This window comes from Oncorhynchus kisutch, linkage group LG13 (assembly GCF_002021735.2).
Source record: "Oncorhynchus kisutch isolate 150728-3 linkage group LG13, Okis_V2, whole genome shotgun sequence".
In the NCBI taxonomy this organism is placed as follows: domain Eukaryota; kingdom Metazoa; phylum Chordata; class Actinopteri; order Salmoniformes; family Salmonidae; genus Oncorhynchus; species Oncorhynchus kisutch.
Genome location: NC_034186.2, coordinates 70,280,710 through 70,298,734, shown reverse-complemented (window position 1 = coordinate 70,298,734; position 18,025 = coordinate 70,280,710). Strand labels below are relative to the sequence as shown.

At 44.7% G+C, this 18,025-nt stretch overlaps 1 protein-coding gene across 3 annotated transcripts; it reads right to left on the bottom strand.

Annotated features, from left to right (window-relative positions):
* Positions 1-346: 346 nt before the first annotated feature.
* LOC109901652 (uncharacterized) lies at positions 347-15,692 on the bottom strand. Of its 3 annotated transcripts, none has more exons than XM_031838015.1 (4): positions 15,611-15,692; positions 14,047-14,919; positions 3,492-4,474; positions 347-3,319 (listed from the first exon to the last, which is right to left on the bottom strand). In XM_031838015.1, exons 2-4 carry the CDS (start codon positions 14,912-14,914, stop codon positions 1,253-1,255), a joined length of 3,918 nt encoding a protein of 1,305 aa, XP_031693875.1. In that variant the 5' UTR covers positions 14,915-14,919; positions 15,611-15,692; the 3' UTR covers positions 347-1,252. The 3 variants fall into 3 exon arrangements, with proteins under 3 accessions (XP_031693875.1, XP_020353236.2, XP_031693876.1); XM_020497647.2 differs by having other exon boundaries at positions 15,327-15,666; XM_031838016.1 differs by lacking the exon at positions 15,611-15,692 and adding an exon at positions 15,391-15,600.
* Positions 15,693-18,025: the final 2,333 nt, after the last annotated feature.

Sequence of the window (18,025 nt, the reverse complement as noted above, 5' to 3'; positions counted from 1 at the left end):
AAATTATTTCCGGGCTTTCTTACCATGTGACAATATTTGTAGTCTTTTCTTCAACCGAGCTCTGTACTGTGCGCATTAGCACTATCCAACAGTCTCGAGGAGGTAGGCCTATATAATTACAGACCTACCTAGCCGAGTTCATAATTTATTAACATTTCAAAATTCAACACTGGAATTACAACGCGTTGGTTAAATGTTAGGTTATGTTATATTAATATTTATATCAGTGTGTTTACAATGAGATACAAACACTTACCATAGTGCCTTCCCGCATTCCTCTCCAGCACTCAAGTAGGAGTGTTCTGTATAGGTCAATGAAAGACAGCTTTCCAAGAAAATCCCTCCATACCATTCCGACACGTTGATCTTTATTTGTATCCTTTAAGATCCCAATTTCTGAACAGAGTGTTTTAAAACTCTACAAAACACTGTAACCATTCAGTTGAAGTTGGGGTAAGACATTCAACGTGATAGAAAAAGATATACAAGTCAATTTAACATTACAATTGGACAGCACATATTTCTTGCATATTTTACCCATTATGGAACTCAAATCAAACAAAAACCGAGCTGTTGAGAAACATTTCTCAGAAAGTTGACAGTACATTAAATCCTGGCTCCCAAACATTCTCCATCAGTACCTGAATAAGAAACCTTGGTGACTGAAGTCCCATACAGCAGCTTATATTGAATAGAAACTACAAAATTACAATGACATTCAATTGAAGACTAACTAGACAACCTATAACAAAAAAATAACAAATAAGTTATATTGGTATAGTCAAATAGATATGGAGTGTTTGGAAATGTGTGCGGTAACACTGGAAGAAGTGCATGATCCTATTGCCAGCATACGCAACTACTGTAATATAGAAAACAATAGCCACTATTTACCCTAATCTCAATCGCTTGCCACACAGTAAGCAGCTAACAAACAGGATTGTTGGCTAGCTCTGTAAGCACTAGCAGGTACATTAAACATAGCTATTGAAGACTTGCAATGTCTAACAAAAAAAATCATTGGAATACAGGAAAGCAACCAAATCCCGAGGGCAAAGTAATGTAGTGGCATGGTTTATCAAAATCCCCACTAATTCACAAAATGTGTTGCTATTATGAATTAATAACAGGCCTAATATGAATTGTTTTACATTAGGCTTGGTTGTTGTCCTCTGTTCCTCGGGCCATTAAAAAGCAGCCTAATTAACATTGTTGTCAGCAATCTTATTTTTTACTCTGTAAAGTACTGCCCTTATAATAAACAGTCGTGTAGGGCTCTAGGCTTTTCTCTTGTCCTTAGTGACCTTCGTCTTTTACATGGTGGTGAGGAGGGAGGAGAGGGGATGAGAGAGGAGGGGAGCTGTGTCTCTGGGTTATGGGCTGTGGGTTCATCAACAGGTGTGTCAGACTCCTCCGTTCCATCCTTCTCTTTCCTCTCCTCCGATCCATCCTTCTCCTCCGTTCCATCCTTCTCTTTCCTCTCCTCCGTTCCATCCTTCTCTTTCCTCTCCTCTGTTCCATCCTTTTCTTTCCTCTCCTCCATTCCATCCTTCTCTTTCCTCTCCTCCGTTCCATCCTCCTCCCCTTTCTTCTCCTCAGTTCCATCCTTCTCTTTCCTCTCCTCCATTCCATCCTCCTCCCCTTTCTTCTCCTCCGTTCCATCCTTCTCCTCTGTTCCATCCTTCTCTTTCCTCTCCTCCGTTCCATCCTTCTCTTTCCTCTCCTCCGTTCCATCCTTCTCTTTCCTCTCCTCCGTTCCATCCTTCTCTTTCCTCTCCTCCGTTCCATCCTTCTCTTTCCTCTCCTCCGTTCCATCCTTCTCTTTCCTCTCCTCCGTTCCATCCTTCTCTTTCCTCTCCTCCGTTCCATCCTTCTCTTTCCTCTCCTCCGTTCCATCCTTCTCTTTCCTCTCCTCCGTTCCATCCTTCTCTTTCCTCTCCTCCATTCCATCCTCCTCTTTCCTCTCCTCCGTTCCATCCTTCTGCTCCGATCCATCCTTCTGCTCCGATCCATCCTTCTGCTCTTTCCTCTCCTCCGATCCAACCTTATCTGCTTTCCTCTCCTCTGTTGCTCCATCCTTCTCGCCACCATCAAGCTCTTCCTCTACATGGTCTCCTTCCATGTTCCTCTCCTCTGCTTTCTCCGCCAGATCACAACTGGCTGGGTTACCTCCATTCAACCTCAAGTCGAGCACACAGCCTGGGGTGCCCCCATCCCATCTCAAGTCCAGCCCCACGTCTGGCTCCATCTTCCTCTTCAATGCTGTCAGCGGGCTGGACCAACAGAAGTCTGAGCTCTGTGTTCCACTGTCAGGCTCTAGAAACAGTGGTTCCTGCTTTATCTGGACTAAGCCCCGAAGCATTTTGGAGTGCAAAGAGCTGACTGACTCGATTTTCAGCTGATTCACTGGATCCACTTTGGCAGTGTTCTTCTGTTTGACGGTCAGGAGCTGTAGTGTTGACGGGACTCCCGGCATGGGTGACTTCTTCATTTGAGACTGAGTTTTTCCATCATCTCTGCTGTCATTTTGCCTGTCTTCATCTCCTCTCCCTTCTCCATTTTCCCCCTTCTGAGCCATAGCCTCCATTTTAGAATCCTCCCCTGGCTCCCTCTTACTCTGAAAGACTATCCCCTTTTTATCACCCGTTAAACTTGTGAATACCTCTTCCTCAGTTTCCTCTGCAAACCCAGGGTCTCTCGGTTCAGTCTTGACTACAAGGTTAGCAGGGGGAGTGGAGCAAGTCGACTTGTTAGACAGATCAAGAGGTAGTAAATTAGCAGGCTCCTGTTCGTAGTCAGCTGTCTTTAATGCCAGATCCAGCGGGGCATCAGAGGAGTAGCGCCGGTTTGCCTCTGCTATGAGGCTCAGGCCCGGCTCAGAGGTGAAGCTGGACTGGCACAGCACAGGAGGGGCTCCTGGATTTGGTGCTGGGTTGAGGACCTTCCACTGGGACTGGGTGCCTGAGAGGGCTGGAAGCTGGGGTGTGGAGGATGGGCCAGAGAGGCCAGAGGCCAGAGGGGTGTTGGCAGGGACAAACATGACCAAGGACACCCCAGGAGGAGGCTGTTTGTCCAGGCTGAGCTTCCACAGTCCCTTGGTGGGTTGGTCAGGGCTCACCACACGGACAGTAGTGGTGTTATGGACTCCCATAGTGACTCTGGCAGGGGCAGAGCCTGGCATTCTCATCAGAGTAGGAAGTGGTGCTGACACTTGACTCTCTGGTTTCTTCACAGGAGCAGGGAGATGCCTTGGAGCGAGCTGGGGTAGGGGTTTGGAAGGAGCAGCAGGGGGGTCCTTCCGTGGTTTCTTTGGAGCCATCTGCACAAAGAGAGAGTTACAACAGTGAACAGAGAGCTACTTGTACCCTTCTCTATCCAATCCAACTTAAACTAAACTAATATGAAAATACTTTTATTCCAAAGAGCCATATACAGTGACAAACATATATCAGTGTATTGCTACAGTCCTTAGGGGGTTAACCCATACTCACCACAGGAGGGGGTTTGCGTCCACAGTCCTTGAGGTGGCTCTCGTAACCCTGCTGGTGAGGGAAGCCCAGGCCACAGTTCTTACACAGACAGGGCCTCGACCCTGCGTGGCCCCCCATGTGTGACATCAGCATCAAGGCCGAGCGGAAGCCCTTGCCGCACTCGGAGCAGGTCATCACCCTCTGGTGGGCCCCGGCGTGATTCTTCAGCTCGTCAGCCGTGGAGAAGGCCTGGCCACACTCCATACAGCGGATCTCATCCCCCTTGGTCCCCTGCTGGCCCCAGCAGCCCGTCTCCCTCTTGTGCCTCTGGAAGTCGTTGTGGCTCTGAAAGACGCCCAGGCATGCCACACAGTGGAGCCGCTCCGGCTCACACTCGTGCTTACGGTAGAGCCTGGCCAGGCGGAAATGTGCACGGCACTGGATGCAGGTGTAAGGCAGCAGGCCCAGGTGGGAGAAGCTGTGCTTGAGGAGGGCATTCTTGCGGCTGAAGTTCAGGGGGCAGTCAGTGCAGCGATAGCTGCGGACACAGCCCCGCTCCTTGTGGCGGCGGAGAGAGCGGCGCAGGCGGAAGCGGCGGCAGCACTGCAGACACACGTGGTCCGCCAGCTCGCGCTTGTGCTCCTCCAGGTGCTCCTCACACTTGGTCAGGCAGGTGAAGATGCGCTTGCATGCGTCACACTCATAGAACTCCTTCTCAAAGTGGGACTTGGCTAGGTGGTCCTTCAAACCCTGCTCAGAATCGAAGCCCTTCAGGCAAACACGGCAGCGGAGCTGTACGGGTGGGACTGAGGTCTGGGGCTGGGCGTGCGTACGCAGGTGGGAGCGGTAGTTGGCCAGCTGACAGAAGCGCTTGCCACACTCGGCACAGCAGTAGGGGCGTGCCCCTGTGTGCAGGTTCATGTGCTCCTGGAGCTGGAAGCTGGAGGAAAGGACCAGATCACAGACGCTACAGCGGTGTTCGCCTGAACCTCCAGGCTCTGCTTCTGAAAGGCAGAGGGGGAAGGGTGTTAAAGGTCCAGCACAGTCAAAACGTTTTCAGGAAATTGATGATATTTGGATGAAACCAGATCAAACTGGGATACCTAAAGTATGAAGAATGACTGTTGCTTCTTCATTGATAAGTTTGATTATAAAGTTACTGGTCCCCTCCCCAATGTCAAACACCTGGATTCAAGAGGTGGGAATATTAAGGGCATTTTGTGACATCACAAAATCTCAAATTTGAATACACCAATGGTATTGTCATATTCTCTTACCTCGTTTCGGAGGGGCGTGGTTTACATAGCTAGGTAACTAGTCTACTACTGGTGCCAAAATGTGACTATACTGTATTTGCTGACACAGTGCAATTAGAGGTTTCCCCTATTCATCTAAGGCAAAGATACTTAGAGGTTTCTGCTTTCATCTGTGTCTTGTGTTAGCTAGTAGCTGGCTAGCTAGGTCTTCAGACACCATGAAACAAAAGCGGGGGAAGGGTTGCCAAGAACTCAGACGCAGTTGTCATGTCATTACATCAAGAGACATGTTAAATAGAAGATTCATACAAACTTCTTGACATTGATAGCAGAGGTGTGGACTCGAGTTACATGCTGTACAGCTAGCTATAGGATCGGATGCAGCGCAAACATGCAGCTCCAAAAATGTCTGGTGATTAATAATATTTACTGTTTACTTTGCAAGCTCACCAGCAATGGGGCTTCAAACAACTAGCATACGTCTACTGCTCTCTTGGTATGTCAACATTGCTTGAAATTAATAATTTACTTGCATTTGGAATTTGTTGTTAAAATGAATAATTACATAATCAAAATATGTTAGAGACAAAATAAAGAACAGGGCTGTCTGGTATCCTCAATAAATAGACAAAGACTTGTAGTTGAACAAGTCATTGCATGAAAATATATATTTTTTTACTTGACGTGCGACTCGACTAGCTCATATAACGCACGAATTGGACTTAACACAACCAATTCTACATGGGACTCAACATGAGAACCGGACCTTGTGACTTGACCCAACCAATTCTACATGGGACTCAACATGAGAACCGGACCTTGTGACTTGACCCAACCAATTCTACATGGGACTCAACATGAGAACCAGACCTTGTGACTTGAGACTTGCAACACGAATAATAATGACTTGCTTCCACCTCGGACTGACAGTCATGACATATAAACATTGTCTGGTCGTCAATGTACAAAACATGAATATTGAGTTGCACCCCTTTTGCCCTCAGAACAGCCTCCACTCGTCAGGGCCTGGACTCTACAAGGTGTCGAAATGGTTCCAATGGGATGTAGGCCCATGTTGAATCCAATGCTTCCCACAGTTGTGTCAAGTTGGTTGGTGGACCATTCTTGATAGACAAGGGATACTGTTGAGCTTAACAAACTCAGCAGCGTTGCAGTTATTGACATAAACCGGTGCGCCTGGGACCTACCCCGTTGTAAAGGCACTTAAATCTTTTGTCGTCTCGGCTATTCAACCTCAATGGCACACACACAAAAACCATGTCTCAATTGGCCAGTGGAGTAAAAAATAACGCATAATTAGCAGTTCCATTTAGTCAGCATATAAAACAGTTTGGCCAGACCAAATATATACACATTCCTTTTTTCTTGAAACATTAACATCTCATCGCCTTGAAACCTGGGCTTCCTACTTTACTCGTAGCATTACTAACTTTTACTTGCATACTTGCAAATATTTGTCAGAACTTTGTCAGAATTTCCTTGACTGCCTGGTAGGGAAGAGTGGGGGAAATGTTTGGAGAGTTGCACGGTCACTATTAGTATGGGGAGACCATGGAAAATTGTAAAAACCTTATATATATATATATATTGTAGACATGTTTGCACAGTGGGGAACCTATTGGACCTTCAGTGTATTACAGGCTTTTGATGCTGAAAAGGACCTGCAGGAAGGTACCCTTCCTGCAGGCTCATCCTGACATGACCCTCCAGCATGACAATGCCACCAGCCATACTGCTCGTTCTGTGCGTGATTTCCTGCAAGACAGGAATGTCAGTGTTCTGCCATGGCCAGCGAAGAGCCCAGATCTCAATCCCATTGAGCACGTCTGGGACCTGTTGGATCGGAGGGTGAGGGCAAGGGCCATTTCCCCCAGAAATGTCTGGGAACTTGCAGGTGCCTTGGTGGAAGAGTGGGGTAACATCTCACAGCAAGAACTGGCAAATCTGGTGCAGTCCATGAGGAGGAGACGCACTGCAGTACTTAATGCAGCTGGTGGCCACACCAGATACTGACTGTTACTTTTGATTTTGACCCCCCCCCTTCGTTCAGGGACACATTATTCAATTTGTTAGTCACATGTCTGTGGAACTTGTTCAGTTTATGTCTCATTTGTTGAATCTTATGTTCCATACAAATATTTACACCTGTTAAAATAAACACAGTTGAGACAGTGAAAGGACGTTTCTTTTTTTGCTGAGTTTACATGATTCCATGTGTTATTTCATAGTTTTGATGTCTTCACTATTATTCTAGCATGTAGAAAATAGTAAAAATGCAAAAAAAACATGAATGAGGAGGTGCGTCCAAACATTTGACTGGTACTGTCTCTCTGTGTGTGTGCGTGCACCAACACACACACACACACACCTTCAGAAAGTATTCATACTAAAAAAATATATATAAATCTACACACACGCACCACATAATGACAAAGCAAAAACAGGTTTAGACATTTCTGCTAATTTACAAAAAACAAACAATTACATAAATATTCAGACTTAACTCAGTACTTTGTTGAAGCACCTTTGGCAGTAATTACAGCATTGTGTCTTCTTGGGAATGACGCTACAAGCTTTGCACACATATATTTGGGGAGTTTCTCCCATTCTTCTCTGCAGATCCTCTCAAGCTCTGTCAGGTTGGATGGGGAGCGTTGCTGCGCAGCTATTTTCAGGTCTCTCCAGAGATGTTTGATCGGATTCAAGTCCGGGCTCTGGCTGGGCCACTCAAGGACATTCAGAGACTTGTTCCGCAACCACTCCTGCGTTGTCTGGGCTGTGTGCCTAGGGTCACTGTCCTGTTGGAAGGTGAATCTTCGCCCCAGTCTGAGGTCCTGAAGCAGGTTTTCACTCAGGATCGCTCTATACTTTGCTCCGTTCATCTTTCCCTTGATCCTGACTATTCTCCCCACAGCTAAAAAACATCCCCACAGCATGCTGCTGCCACCACCATGCTGCTGCCACCACCATGCTTCATCGTAGGAATGGTGCCAGGTTTCCTCTAGAGGGGATGCTTGGCATTCAGGTCAAAGGGTTCAATCTTGGTTTCATCAGACAAGAGAATCATGTTTCTCATGGTCTGAGAGTCTTCAGGTGCCTTTTGGCAAACTCCAAGCAGGCTGTCATGTGCCTTTTACTGAGGAGTGGCTTCCGTCTGACCACTCTACCATAAAGGACTAATTGTTAGAGCGCTGCAGAGATGGTTGTCCTTCTGGAATGTTCTCCCATCTCCACAGAGGAACTCCAGAGCTCTGTCAGAGTGACCATCGGGTTCTTGGTTACCTCCCTGACCAAGGCCTTTCTCCCTCGATTGCTTAGTTCGGCTGGGTGGCCAGCTCTAGGATGAGTGTTGGTGGTTCCAATCTTCTTCCATTTAAGAATGATGGAGGCCACTGTGTTCTTGGGGACCTTCAATGCTGTAGAATGTTTTTGGTACCCTTCCCCAGATCTGTGCCTCGACACAATCCTGTCTCAGAGCACGACGTACAATTCCTTCGACCTCATGGCTTCGTTTTTGCTCTGACATGCACTGTCAACTGTGGCCCCTGACATAGACAGGTGTGTGCCTTTCCAAATCATGTCCAATCAATGTAAAATTTACCACAGGTGGACTCCAATCAAGTTGTAGAAACATCAAGGATGATCAATGGAAAGAGGATGCACCCGAGCTCAATTGAGACTCATAGCAAATGGTCTGAATACTTATGTAAATAAGGTATTTAATTTTTTTATAAAATAAAAAATAAAAAACATTTGCTAAAATGTCTACAAGCCTGTTTTTAGCTTTGCCATTATGGGGTATTGTGTAGATTGCTGATAATTTTTATTTACTTTATTTTAGAATAAGGCTGCATTGTAAGAAAATGTGGAAGAAGGGAAGGGTTCTAAATACTTACGAAAGCATACATACAACAGTGCATTCGGGAAAGTATTCAGACCCCTTCCCCTTTTCCACATTTTGTTACAGCCTTATTCAGTTAATTTTGTATTTTTGTATACATTTGCAAAAAAACTGTTTTTGCATTGTCATTATGGGGTAGTGTGTGTAGATTGACGAGGGAAAAAACTATTTAAATCAATGTTAGAATAAGGCTGTAAGACAACAAAATGTGGAAAAAGTCAAGGGGTGAATACTTAGGAATGCACTGTATACAGTGCCTTCAAAGAGTATTCACACCCCTCAACTATTTACACATTGTTACGTTACAGCCTGAATTAAAAATGGATTCAATTGAGATTTTGTGTCACTGATCTACACACGGTACCCCATAATGTCAAAGTGGAATTATGTTTGACTCACATGATTTTTTACTGCCCCATCGCTGTACCCCACACATAAAACTATCTGTAAGGCCCCTCAGTCGAGTTGTGATTTTCAAGCACAGATTCAACCACAAAGACCAGTCAGTAGATTAAAAAAAAAGACTTCCCAGGGATATGTGACTCGTGATGATAGAGCATGTTGCAGTTAATAATTACATTTTGATTGGTGTATCAATACACCCAGTCACTACAAAGATACAGGCGCCCTTACTAAGAGAGCTGCCCAGTGACACGAGCCTACCAGACGAGCTAAACTACTTCTAAGCTCACTTCGAGGCAAATAACACTGAAACATGCATGATAGTAACAGCTGTGTCAGAAGACTGTGTGATCACACTCTCTGCAGCCGATGTGAGTAAGACCTCTAAACAGGTCAACATTCACAAGGCCGCAGGGCCAGATGGATTACCAGGACATGGACTGCGAGCATGCGCTGACCAACTGGCAAGTGTCTTCACTGACATTTTCAACCTCTCCCTGTCTGAGTCTGTAACACCAACATGTTTTAAGCAGACCACCATAGTCCCTGTGCCCAAGAAAACTAAGGTAACCTGCCTAAATGACTACCGACCCGTAACACTCACACCTGTAGCCATAATGTGCTTTGAAAGGCTGGTCATGGCTCACAACACCATAATCCCAGAAATCCTAGACCCACTCCAATTTGCATACCACCCCAACAGATCCACAGATGATGCAATTTCTATTGCACTCCACACTGCCCTTTCCCACCTGGACAAAAGGAACACCTATGTGAGAATGCTATTAATTGACTACAAACAGCGTTCAACACCATAGTGCCCTCAAAGCTAAACACCTCCCTCTGCAACTAGATCCTGGACTTCCTGACAATCCTGGACTTCCTGCCCCCAGGTGGTAAGGGTAGGTAACAACACATCCGCCACGCTGATCCTCAACCCAGGAGCCCCTCAGGGGTGCTTGCTCAGTCTCCTGCTGTTCTCTCATGACTGCACAGCCAGGCACGACTCCAACACCATCATTAAGTTTGCCAATGACACAAGTGGCAAACTTAGTTGCCAAGTTGCCAATGACACATATAGGCTGTCTCGCCAACAACAATTAAACAACTTACAGGGAGGAGGTCAGAGACCTGGCTGGGTGGTGCCAGGACAACAGCCTCTCCCTCAATGTGATCATGACAAAAGAGATGATTGTAGACTAGAGGAAAAAGAGGACCGAGCACGCCCCCATTCTCATCAACGGGGCTGCAGTGGAGCAGGTTGAGAACGTCAAGCTCCTTGGTGTCCACATCACTAACAAGCGAACATGGTCCAAGAACACCAAGACAGCTGTGAAGAGGGCACAACAAAACCTCTTCCCCCTCAGGAGACTGAAAAGATTTGGCATGGGTCCTCAGATCCTCAAAAGGTTCTACAGCTGCACCATCGAGAGAATCCTGACTGGTTGCATCACTGCCTGGTATGGCAACTGCTCGGCCTCCGGCAGCAAGGCACTACAGAGGGTAGTGCCGAACGGCCCAGTACATCACTGGGGACAAGCTTCCTGCTATCCAGGACTTCTATACCAGGCGGTGTCAGAGGAAAACCCTAAAAATTGTAAAAGACTCCAGCCACCCTAGTCATAGACTCTTTTCTCTGCTACCGCACGGCAAGCGGTACCAGAGCACCAAGTCTAGGTTCAAGAGGCTTCTAAACAGCTTCTACCCCCAAGCCATAAGGACTTCTGAACATCTAGTCAAATGGCTAGCCAGACTTTTGCATTGTGTCCCCCCCCCTCCTCTCTTTTACACCGCTGCTACTCTGTTGTTATCATCTATGCATAGTCACTTTAATAACTCTACCTACATGTACAGTCGTGGCCAAAAGTTGAGAATGACACAAATATTAATTTTCACAAAGTCTGCTGCTGCCTGTTTGTATGATGGCAATTTTCATATACTCCAGAATGTTATGAAGAGTGATCAGATTAATTGCAATTAATTGCCAAGTCCCTCTTTGCCATGCAAACTGAATCCCCCAAAAACATTTCCACTGCATTTCAGCCCTGCCACAAAAGGACCAGCTGACATCATGTCAGTGATTCTCTCGTTAACACAGGTGTGAGTGTTGACGAGGACAAGGCTGGAGATCACTCTGTCATGCTGATTGAGTTCGAATAGCAGACTGGAAGTTTCAAAATGAGGGTGATGCTTGGAATCATTGTTCTTCCTCTGTCTATCATGGTTACCTGCAAGGAAACACATTCCGCCATCATTGCTTTGCACAAAAAGGGCTTCACAAGCAAGTATATTGCTGCCAGTAAGATTGCCCCTAAATCAACCATTTATCGGATCATCAAGAACTTCAAGGAGAGCGGTTCAATTGTTGTGAAGAAGGCTTCAGGGCGCCCAAGAAAGTCCAGCAAGTGTCAGGACCGTCTCCTAAAGTTGATTCAGCTGCGGGATCAGGGCAACACCAGTAAAGAGATTGCTCAGGAATGGCAGCAGGCAGGTGTGAGTGCATCTGCACGCACAGTGAGGCCAAGACTTTTGGAGGATGGCCTGGTGTCAAGAAGGGCAGCAAAGAAGCCAATTCTCTCCAGGAAAAACATCAGGGACAGACTGATATTCTGCAAAAGGTACAGGGATTGGACTGCTGAGGACTGGGGTAAAGTCATTTTCTCTGATGAATCCTCTTTCCGATTGTTTGGGGCATTCAAAAAAAAAGCTTGTCCGGAGATGACAAGGTGAGCGCTACCATCAGTCCTGTGTCATGCCAACAGTAAAGCATCCTGAGACCATTCATGTGTGGGGTTGCTTCTCAGCCAAGGGAGTGGGCTCACTCACAATTTTGCCTTAGAACACAGCCATGAATAAAGAATGGTACCAACACATCCTCCGAGAGCAACTTCTCCCAACCATCCAGGAACAGTTTGGTGACGAACAATGCCTTTTCCAACATGATGGAGCACCTTGTCATAAGGCAAAAGTGATAACTAAGTGGCTCGGGAACAAAACATCAATATTTTGGGTCCATGGCCAGGAAACTCCCCAGACCTTAATCCCATTGAGAACTTGTGGTCAATCCTCAAGAGGCGGGTGGACAAACAAAAACCCACAAATTCTGACAAACTCCAAGCATTGATTATGCAAGAATGGGCTGCCATCAGTCAGGATGTGGCACAGAATTTAATTGACAGCATGCCAGGGCGGATTGCAGAGGTCTTGACAAAGAAGGGACAACACTGCAAATATTTACTCTTTGCATCAACTTCATGTAATTGTCAATAAAGGTAATTGACATTTATTAAATGCTTGTAATTATACTTCGGTATTCCATAGTAACATCTGACAAAAATATCTAAAGACACTAAAGCAGCAAACTTTGTGGAAATTAATATTTGTGTCATTCTCAAAACTTTTGGCCACAACTGTACATATTACCTCAACTAACCGGTGCCCCTAAAGTCTCACTATTGTTATTTTACTGCTGCTCTTTAATTACTTGTTACTTTTATTTCTTATCCGTATTTTTTTTAACTGCATTGATGGTTAGGGGCTCTTAAGTAAGCGTTTCACTGTTGTATTTGGCGCATGTGACTAATAAAATTTGATTTGATAAACGACAGTGAAAAGAACGAAGCCTGTACAGAATACAGGCTTCCTGTTTGCAATAAGGCACTTAAGTAATACTGCAAAAAATTTGGCTAGGAAAATTTGGCTAGGAATTTTTTTACCTCAATATAAAGCGTTATGTTTGGGGAAAATCCAACACAAAACATCACTGAGTACCACCCTACACATTTTCAAGCATGGTGGTGGCTGCATCATGTTATGGATAGGCTTGTCATCGGCAAGGACTGGAACGGGATTTTTTTATTTTATAAAAAGAAACAGAATAGAGCTAAGCACAGGCACAATCCTAGAGGAATACATGGTTCAGTTTGCTTTCCAACAGACACTGGAAGACAAATTCATCCTCCAGTTGGACAATTACCTAAAACTCAAGGCCAAATACACACGATTTGCTTACCAAAACAACATTGAATGTTCTTGGGTGGCCTAGTTACAGTTTTGAAAATCAATGGCAAGACTTGAAAATGGCTGTCTTTGCAATGATCAACAACCAATTTAACACAGAATATTTTTTTAAGAATAAATGGGCAAATATTGTACAATCCAGGTGTGCAATACTCTTAGAGACAAAGCTCTTTAATCGCTGCCAAAAGTGACTAACATGTATTGACTCAGGGGGTTGAATACATATCTAATCAAGATGGCGTTTTATTTTCCATCAAACATTTTTTGTGTAGACTGTTGACAAATTTTTTTCAATGAAATCCATTTTAATCTCACTTTTGAACCTCCCCCTGTAAAGTGAACTGAAATTGAAACTGAAGTTGTCCAAGAACTAGCTAGCTCACCTGATAAACAGTGCTGACAATTCCTTTTGGGCTAGCTAGCTAAATTATATAGCCAACATTTTCTCTATATGGATGCTGTTACATAACCAAACAGTTGGATACATTTTTTTGTGTGAAACCATTATGTGATGTATGACAGAATTGAATGTTGAATGCAATTTCAATGTTATTTTAGTTGCTTTTTGCATCAGCAAATTTGCTTGAGATAATCTCACTGCAAACATGTTGCTTGACATCGGTGTTTGAAAAAAACTTCACTCAAGGTGAGCTCCTCGCCTCACTCAGCCTACTAGCTACCCGCCCACTCAGTCTGCCTTTTCAGACTTCCTGGTAGTTTGACAAATTTTTAGCATTTTTAATCAGGGAAAAAATATTACAGTTGATGTTTTAGTCACTCAAAAGGCTATTTTACAATGGAATCAGAATGACTGTTTGGGAGCTTTAACAAACAACATGAATAGGAAATAAACATAGACGTGTACTTTAACGTATGTGAACTTACAACTGTTTTAAGCTAAAAAATGTTGTTTGACAATAAGGCAAAAAAAAAAAGTTTGACAATAAGGTATTACGATTTTAGAGCTGTAGCCTACCTGGGTCCAGTTCCTCATCCTCCTCTTCCTCTTCGTCATCATCCTCATTCTCAGAAACCTCACTGTCATCTGTTTCCTCAGAATCCTCCTCTAAACTCTTTGCAACTTCTGCTTCTTTCTCTTTCGGTTCTTGCACTTTCCCATCATCGAAAACACCTTTCCCTCCTCCAATTTTTTCCCCTGGTTCTTCTTCCTCAGCTTTATCAGCAACTGCCCTTCCTGGCTTCCCTGTGTTTACAGGTTTTGGAGTGGTCTGAAACATTGCAGTCTGGTCTGCCAGTGGCAACTCGGAATCATTCTTAATGGTTCTTAAGTGTTCAACAGGGGGAGTGGAAGTAGCTGGTACAGACGTCAACACAGTACCAGCTCCAATACGAGACACAGATATCAGGACAGTTTTAGTTATTTGGGGGTTTTGGTGAAGGGTCTTGCTTTGACCACTTACTAAACTCTTGGGTAGCAATATGGGACTAACAGGCCGTGAAGTGTGTGGCACTACCACAGGTTTGTGTGTAGAAGGAGGGGGTGGGCAGAGTATTGTCAGTGTCTCAGGGGGCCCAGAGGGATTTGGGGTTACTGTAATATGAGTGCCAGTCTGTGAGGCAACCTGCTGAACTGTAGAAGCAGTCTGTGAGTCTACAGAAACCAGCTGATCTACACCGACCAGTTCTGGGACCACAGCTGTGGGGGTGAGTGCAGCAGGAGGCGGCGAGGAACTGGGGGTTTGGAGGTTAGCCAGGGATAAAGGGGAGATATTGTTAGAGGCTGAAGGCGATGGTGTTTCCTTCACACAGGTTGTTTCTCTGGGCTGCAATATGTCAGGGAACCCTAGTTCTGTCAGCTGGATATCGATGGTGAAGTCTGACATGGTACCTGTGAGACAAACACAATCCATTGATATAATTCTCTAATGCCACCATTTCAGGATCAGGACAAAAGGCATCAGAATTATGTACAGCAAGACCAGACCATGATGCAATTCCAATGTCACTAAAAGTAACTGCCATTACAAAACAAAATGTTGAATGCTTTTATACTAATGTTGGCAGAAAACAGCTAAGACAATGTATGTTTGACACTGATTCTGAAATATACAAAAAGTAACTAGCCATATTCAAGCAAGTGCAGTGAGCGAGCTGAATACATGAACGCACTGACTTTGAAGGCAACATTCACCATATTAACTTTGAATTGTAGCTAGCTAACGGTAGCTAGTTACTTAGCCAACCTAATTAAAATCATAAGCGCAAAAATGCCCCACGTCAATAAAAACTACCTACCTACTACAACTATTGACAGAATAAGCAGGTAAATGATGACGACATATGGACTTCCGCAGATCACCTCAGTTCTGATTGCAACAGTGAAGATGGCTAATTTTCAGATGCTCCACCTGGACAGAAACACCTTGTGGCCGTGGAGGCATGCGCTCTTCACTGTCCCAAAAATATCCAGAAACTATCATATGTGACTGATCTGTGATACTGTATAACGTTTGTTGCACAATGTTACTATCTAGCCTAAATACTGGTTAAAACGTATGTTTATTTTTTTTGTAACACACCATTTGTTGTAATTGAATCACTCACAAACCGCGACCGATCTGCTTCCGTCTTCTACACAACAGTGGGACAAAAACATCCGGCACTTTACACACTTAATGACACCTACTGTCGTGGAGGGGTATTACAATAACAAATAATATTTGACTCTAAGAAGAGGCTCTTATCCAGAGTGACTTACAGGAGAAATTGGGGTTCAGGTCCTTGCCCAATGGCACATTGGCAGATTTTTCACCTAGTGGGCTCAGGATTCGAACCAACGAACTTTCAGTTACTGGACAACACTCTTAACCACTAGGCTACCTGCCTGACCTGTGAATGGAACTTTGCACAGAGTGTGAAAAAGCATAAAACTACAAGGTGGATATTTAATGCCAGAACATATTTTTTATTTTTTGGGGGGATGCGTCTGTAAAATAATGATTTCACATATTCTCAACATATTTTAAAAAAACAGTATGTGCCTCCTGTTTTCTGAACAAAATGCTGCAATAAAAAAGATTAAGATTATGATATGCAGTCCTGACAAGACTATGCAGAAGGGGATTCTGCGCATGAACGATCCATACTCTGCAGCTCCTCCTCCTCATTGCTGGAGGGTAATGAAGAGTCACTGTGATGAGGAGTGGTGAAGTTTATCTCCAAGATCTGGAAAGTTGCGCCTGAACTCTCCCTCTGTGGGTTTGTTGAGTTTGCTCTGTGTGCTGCCTGAGCTGCTGCATATGCTGCCTGAGCCATTGCCTTCCCTATGGCCCTCCAGGAATTGCTGCAGAGGTTCTGGCTTTTGTGCTTGCAGAACAAATGATGGCTGCCGAAATAGCCCCCACAGGTGGTACACTGGACCAGCCGAGGGTTGCACTTGTGTTTGTTGAGCACGCCTGGTGACCAGAACTCTCGAGAGCAGGCCTGGCAGACATGAGTAGGTTTGGGGCGTGTGTAGGGTTTCAGCAGCATATGAGCAACGCCTTTAGGCCGGCCTGGGCCACGTTTGGAGAAGGCAGGCCGAGGATAGCAAGGCAGAGCTAAGCTGTGCATGTTGACCTGGTGTCTGATGAGGAGCATGTCATTCTTGAATATGCGGCAACACATGTTGCATGAATGAAGGTGCCTTTCCTTGACATGATGGTGCAGAAGAATAGGCAGAGCAAAAGTTTCTTGGCAGAATCGGCACAGCAAGGGACCCGGGGACACCACACCAGGCTCGGGGGTCTGGAAGACACTCTGGCTTGCCTCCAGGGATGGTGGAAAGGAAAACGAGGAGTAGCCCAGATCTATGGTGTCAGGAGAGGGGAGCTGAAGTGGAATATCCCAGGTGGGCTCAGCAGTCGTCTGACTCAGGTTTGGTTTCATGTCAATGGAGAGGTTCAGAACAGGATCCCTAAGGACCACAAGGCACTGGACACAGAAGGACGAATTTCTAAGGGAATCTCTCCAGCCACAGTTATGGCAGTAGATCTTCTTTGGACTCAGGTCCAATGGCTCTTCCTCAGGAGATGCAGAGGATTGTGGAGCAGTGGTATTTCCTGGTAGGCAGAACAAAAAATATATGACAAGGACATCAAATCAGCAAAACAAAACAAGTCCCCAGTTCAAGCAGATCATAGTGGGCATTCATAAAATGATGTGCAAGCCCCTGGCATAAAAGGAACACAGAGGAGAGCTGTGCAATAAAGATGCAAAATACCTGTAAAATCAAACCCAGGTCTCGCTCTGTTTTTTGGTGGCATCTCTAAATGTATCCAGCCCTCAGGTCGAATATGGTATTGAAGCTTGATGATTGAGAACACGTAAACAGGGGACCACATGAATCAGGTGAGATCAATTGGATAAGTTCAATAAATTATAGGTTTACATTTGATTTTTAATAGCTACATGGCTCTATAAAAAACAGTGGTTCCAAGATAAAGACGAACTATGTGTGTAGGAAATTGTTTTACAAATCAGCAAGCTCACAAGATACTTTAAGCTTAGATCCATTTTGATAACGCAAAAAAGCAACTCAAAGGTAACTTTATTTTAGAAACGCAATACTTTCTTATAAACAGCAGAGGGCGTAGTAAACTAAATTATGTTAATCTTGCTATCAGCACAGGGCATCTGCTGTCGTTTTAATTACTCTTTGCGCTACGGCAAAACCCCTATATTTAATTTAGATTCAGTTTTTTCGTTAATCCATTTTACTCTACAAATAGCCTGTCCACTTTTTCAATTACCTGCGCTAGGTGAGGGATTACGTTTGGGATTGTCCGCAGAAAGATTGGTTGACCTATGGTCAGTGATTTTTTTGGGCCTACTTACTACCTTTAAGAATGTTTTAATTCCGAATTTAATTGATAATCGTCTGTCTGTAGTTACAGCTGCTAGGCAATAGCGGGTGACGTCACAAAGCACAAATTAATAAAAATAGGGGGTAATGA

Bases quoted from the DNA above. Each gene is read 5' to 3' on its own strand.
- LOC109901652 (XM_031838015.1), bottom strand. From the start codon at position 14,914: ATGTCAGACTTCACCATCGATATCCAGCTGACAGAACTAGGGTTCCCT. The intron at 4,475-14,046 runs GTAGGCTACAGC...TCTGCCTTTCAG, and splicing joins GGATGAGGAACTGGACCCAG to AAGCAGAGCCTGGAGGTTCA. The intron at 3,320-3,491 runs GTGAGTATGGGT...CTCTTTGTGCAG, and splicing joins GACGCAAACCCCCTCCTGTG to ATGGCTCCAAAGAAACCACG.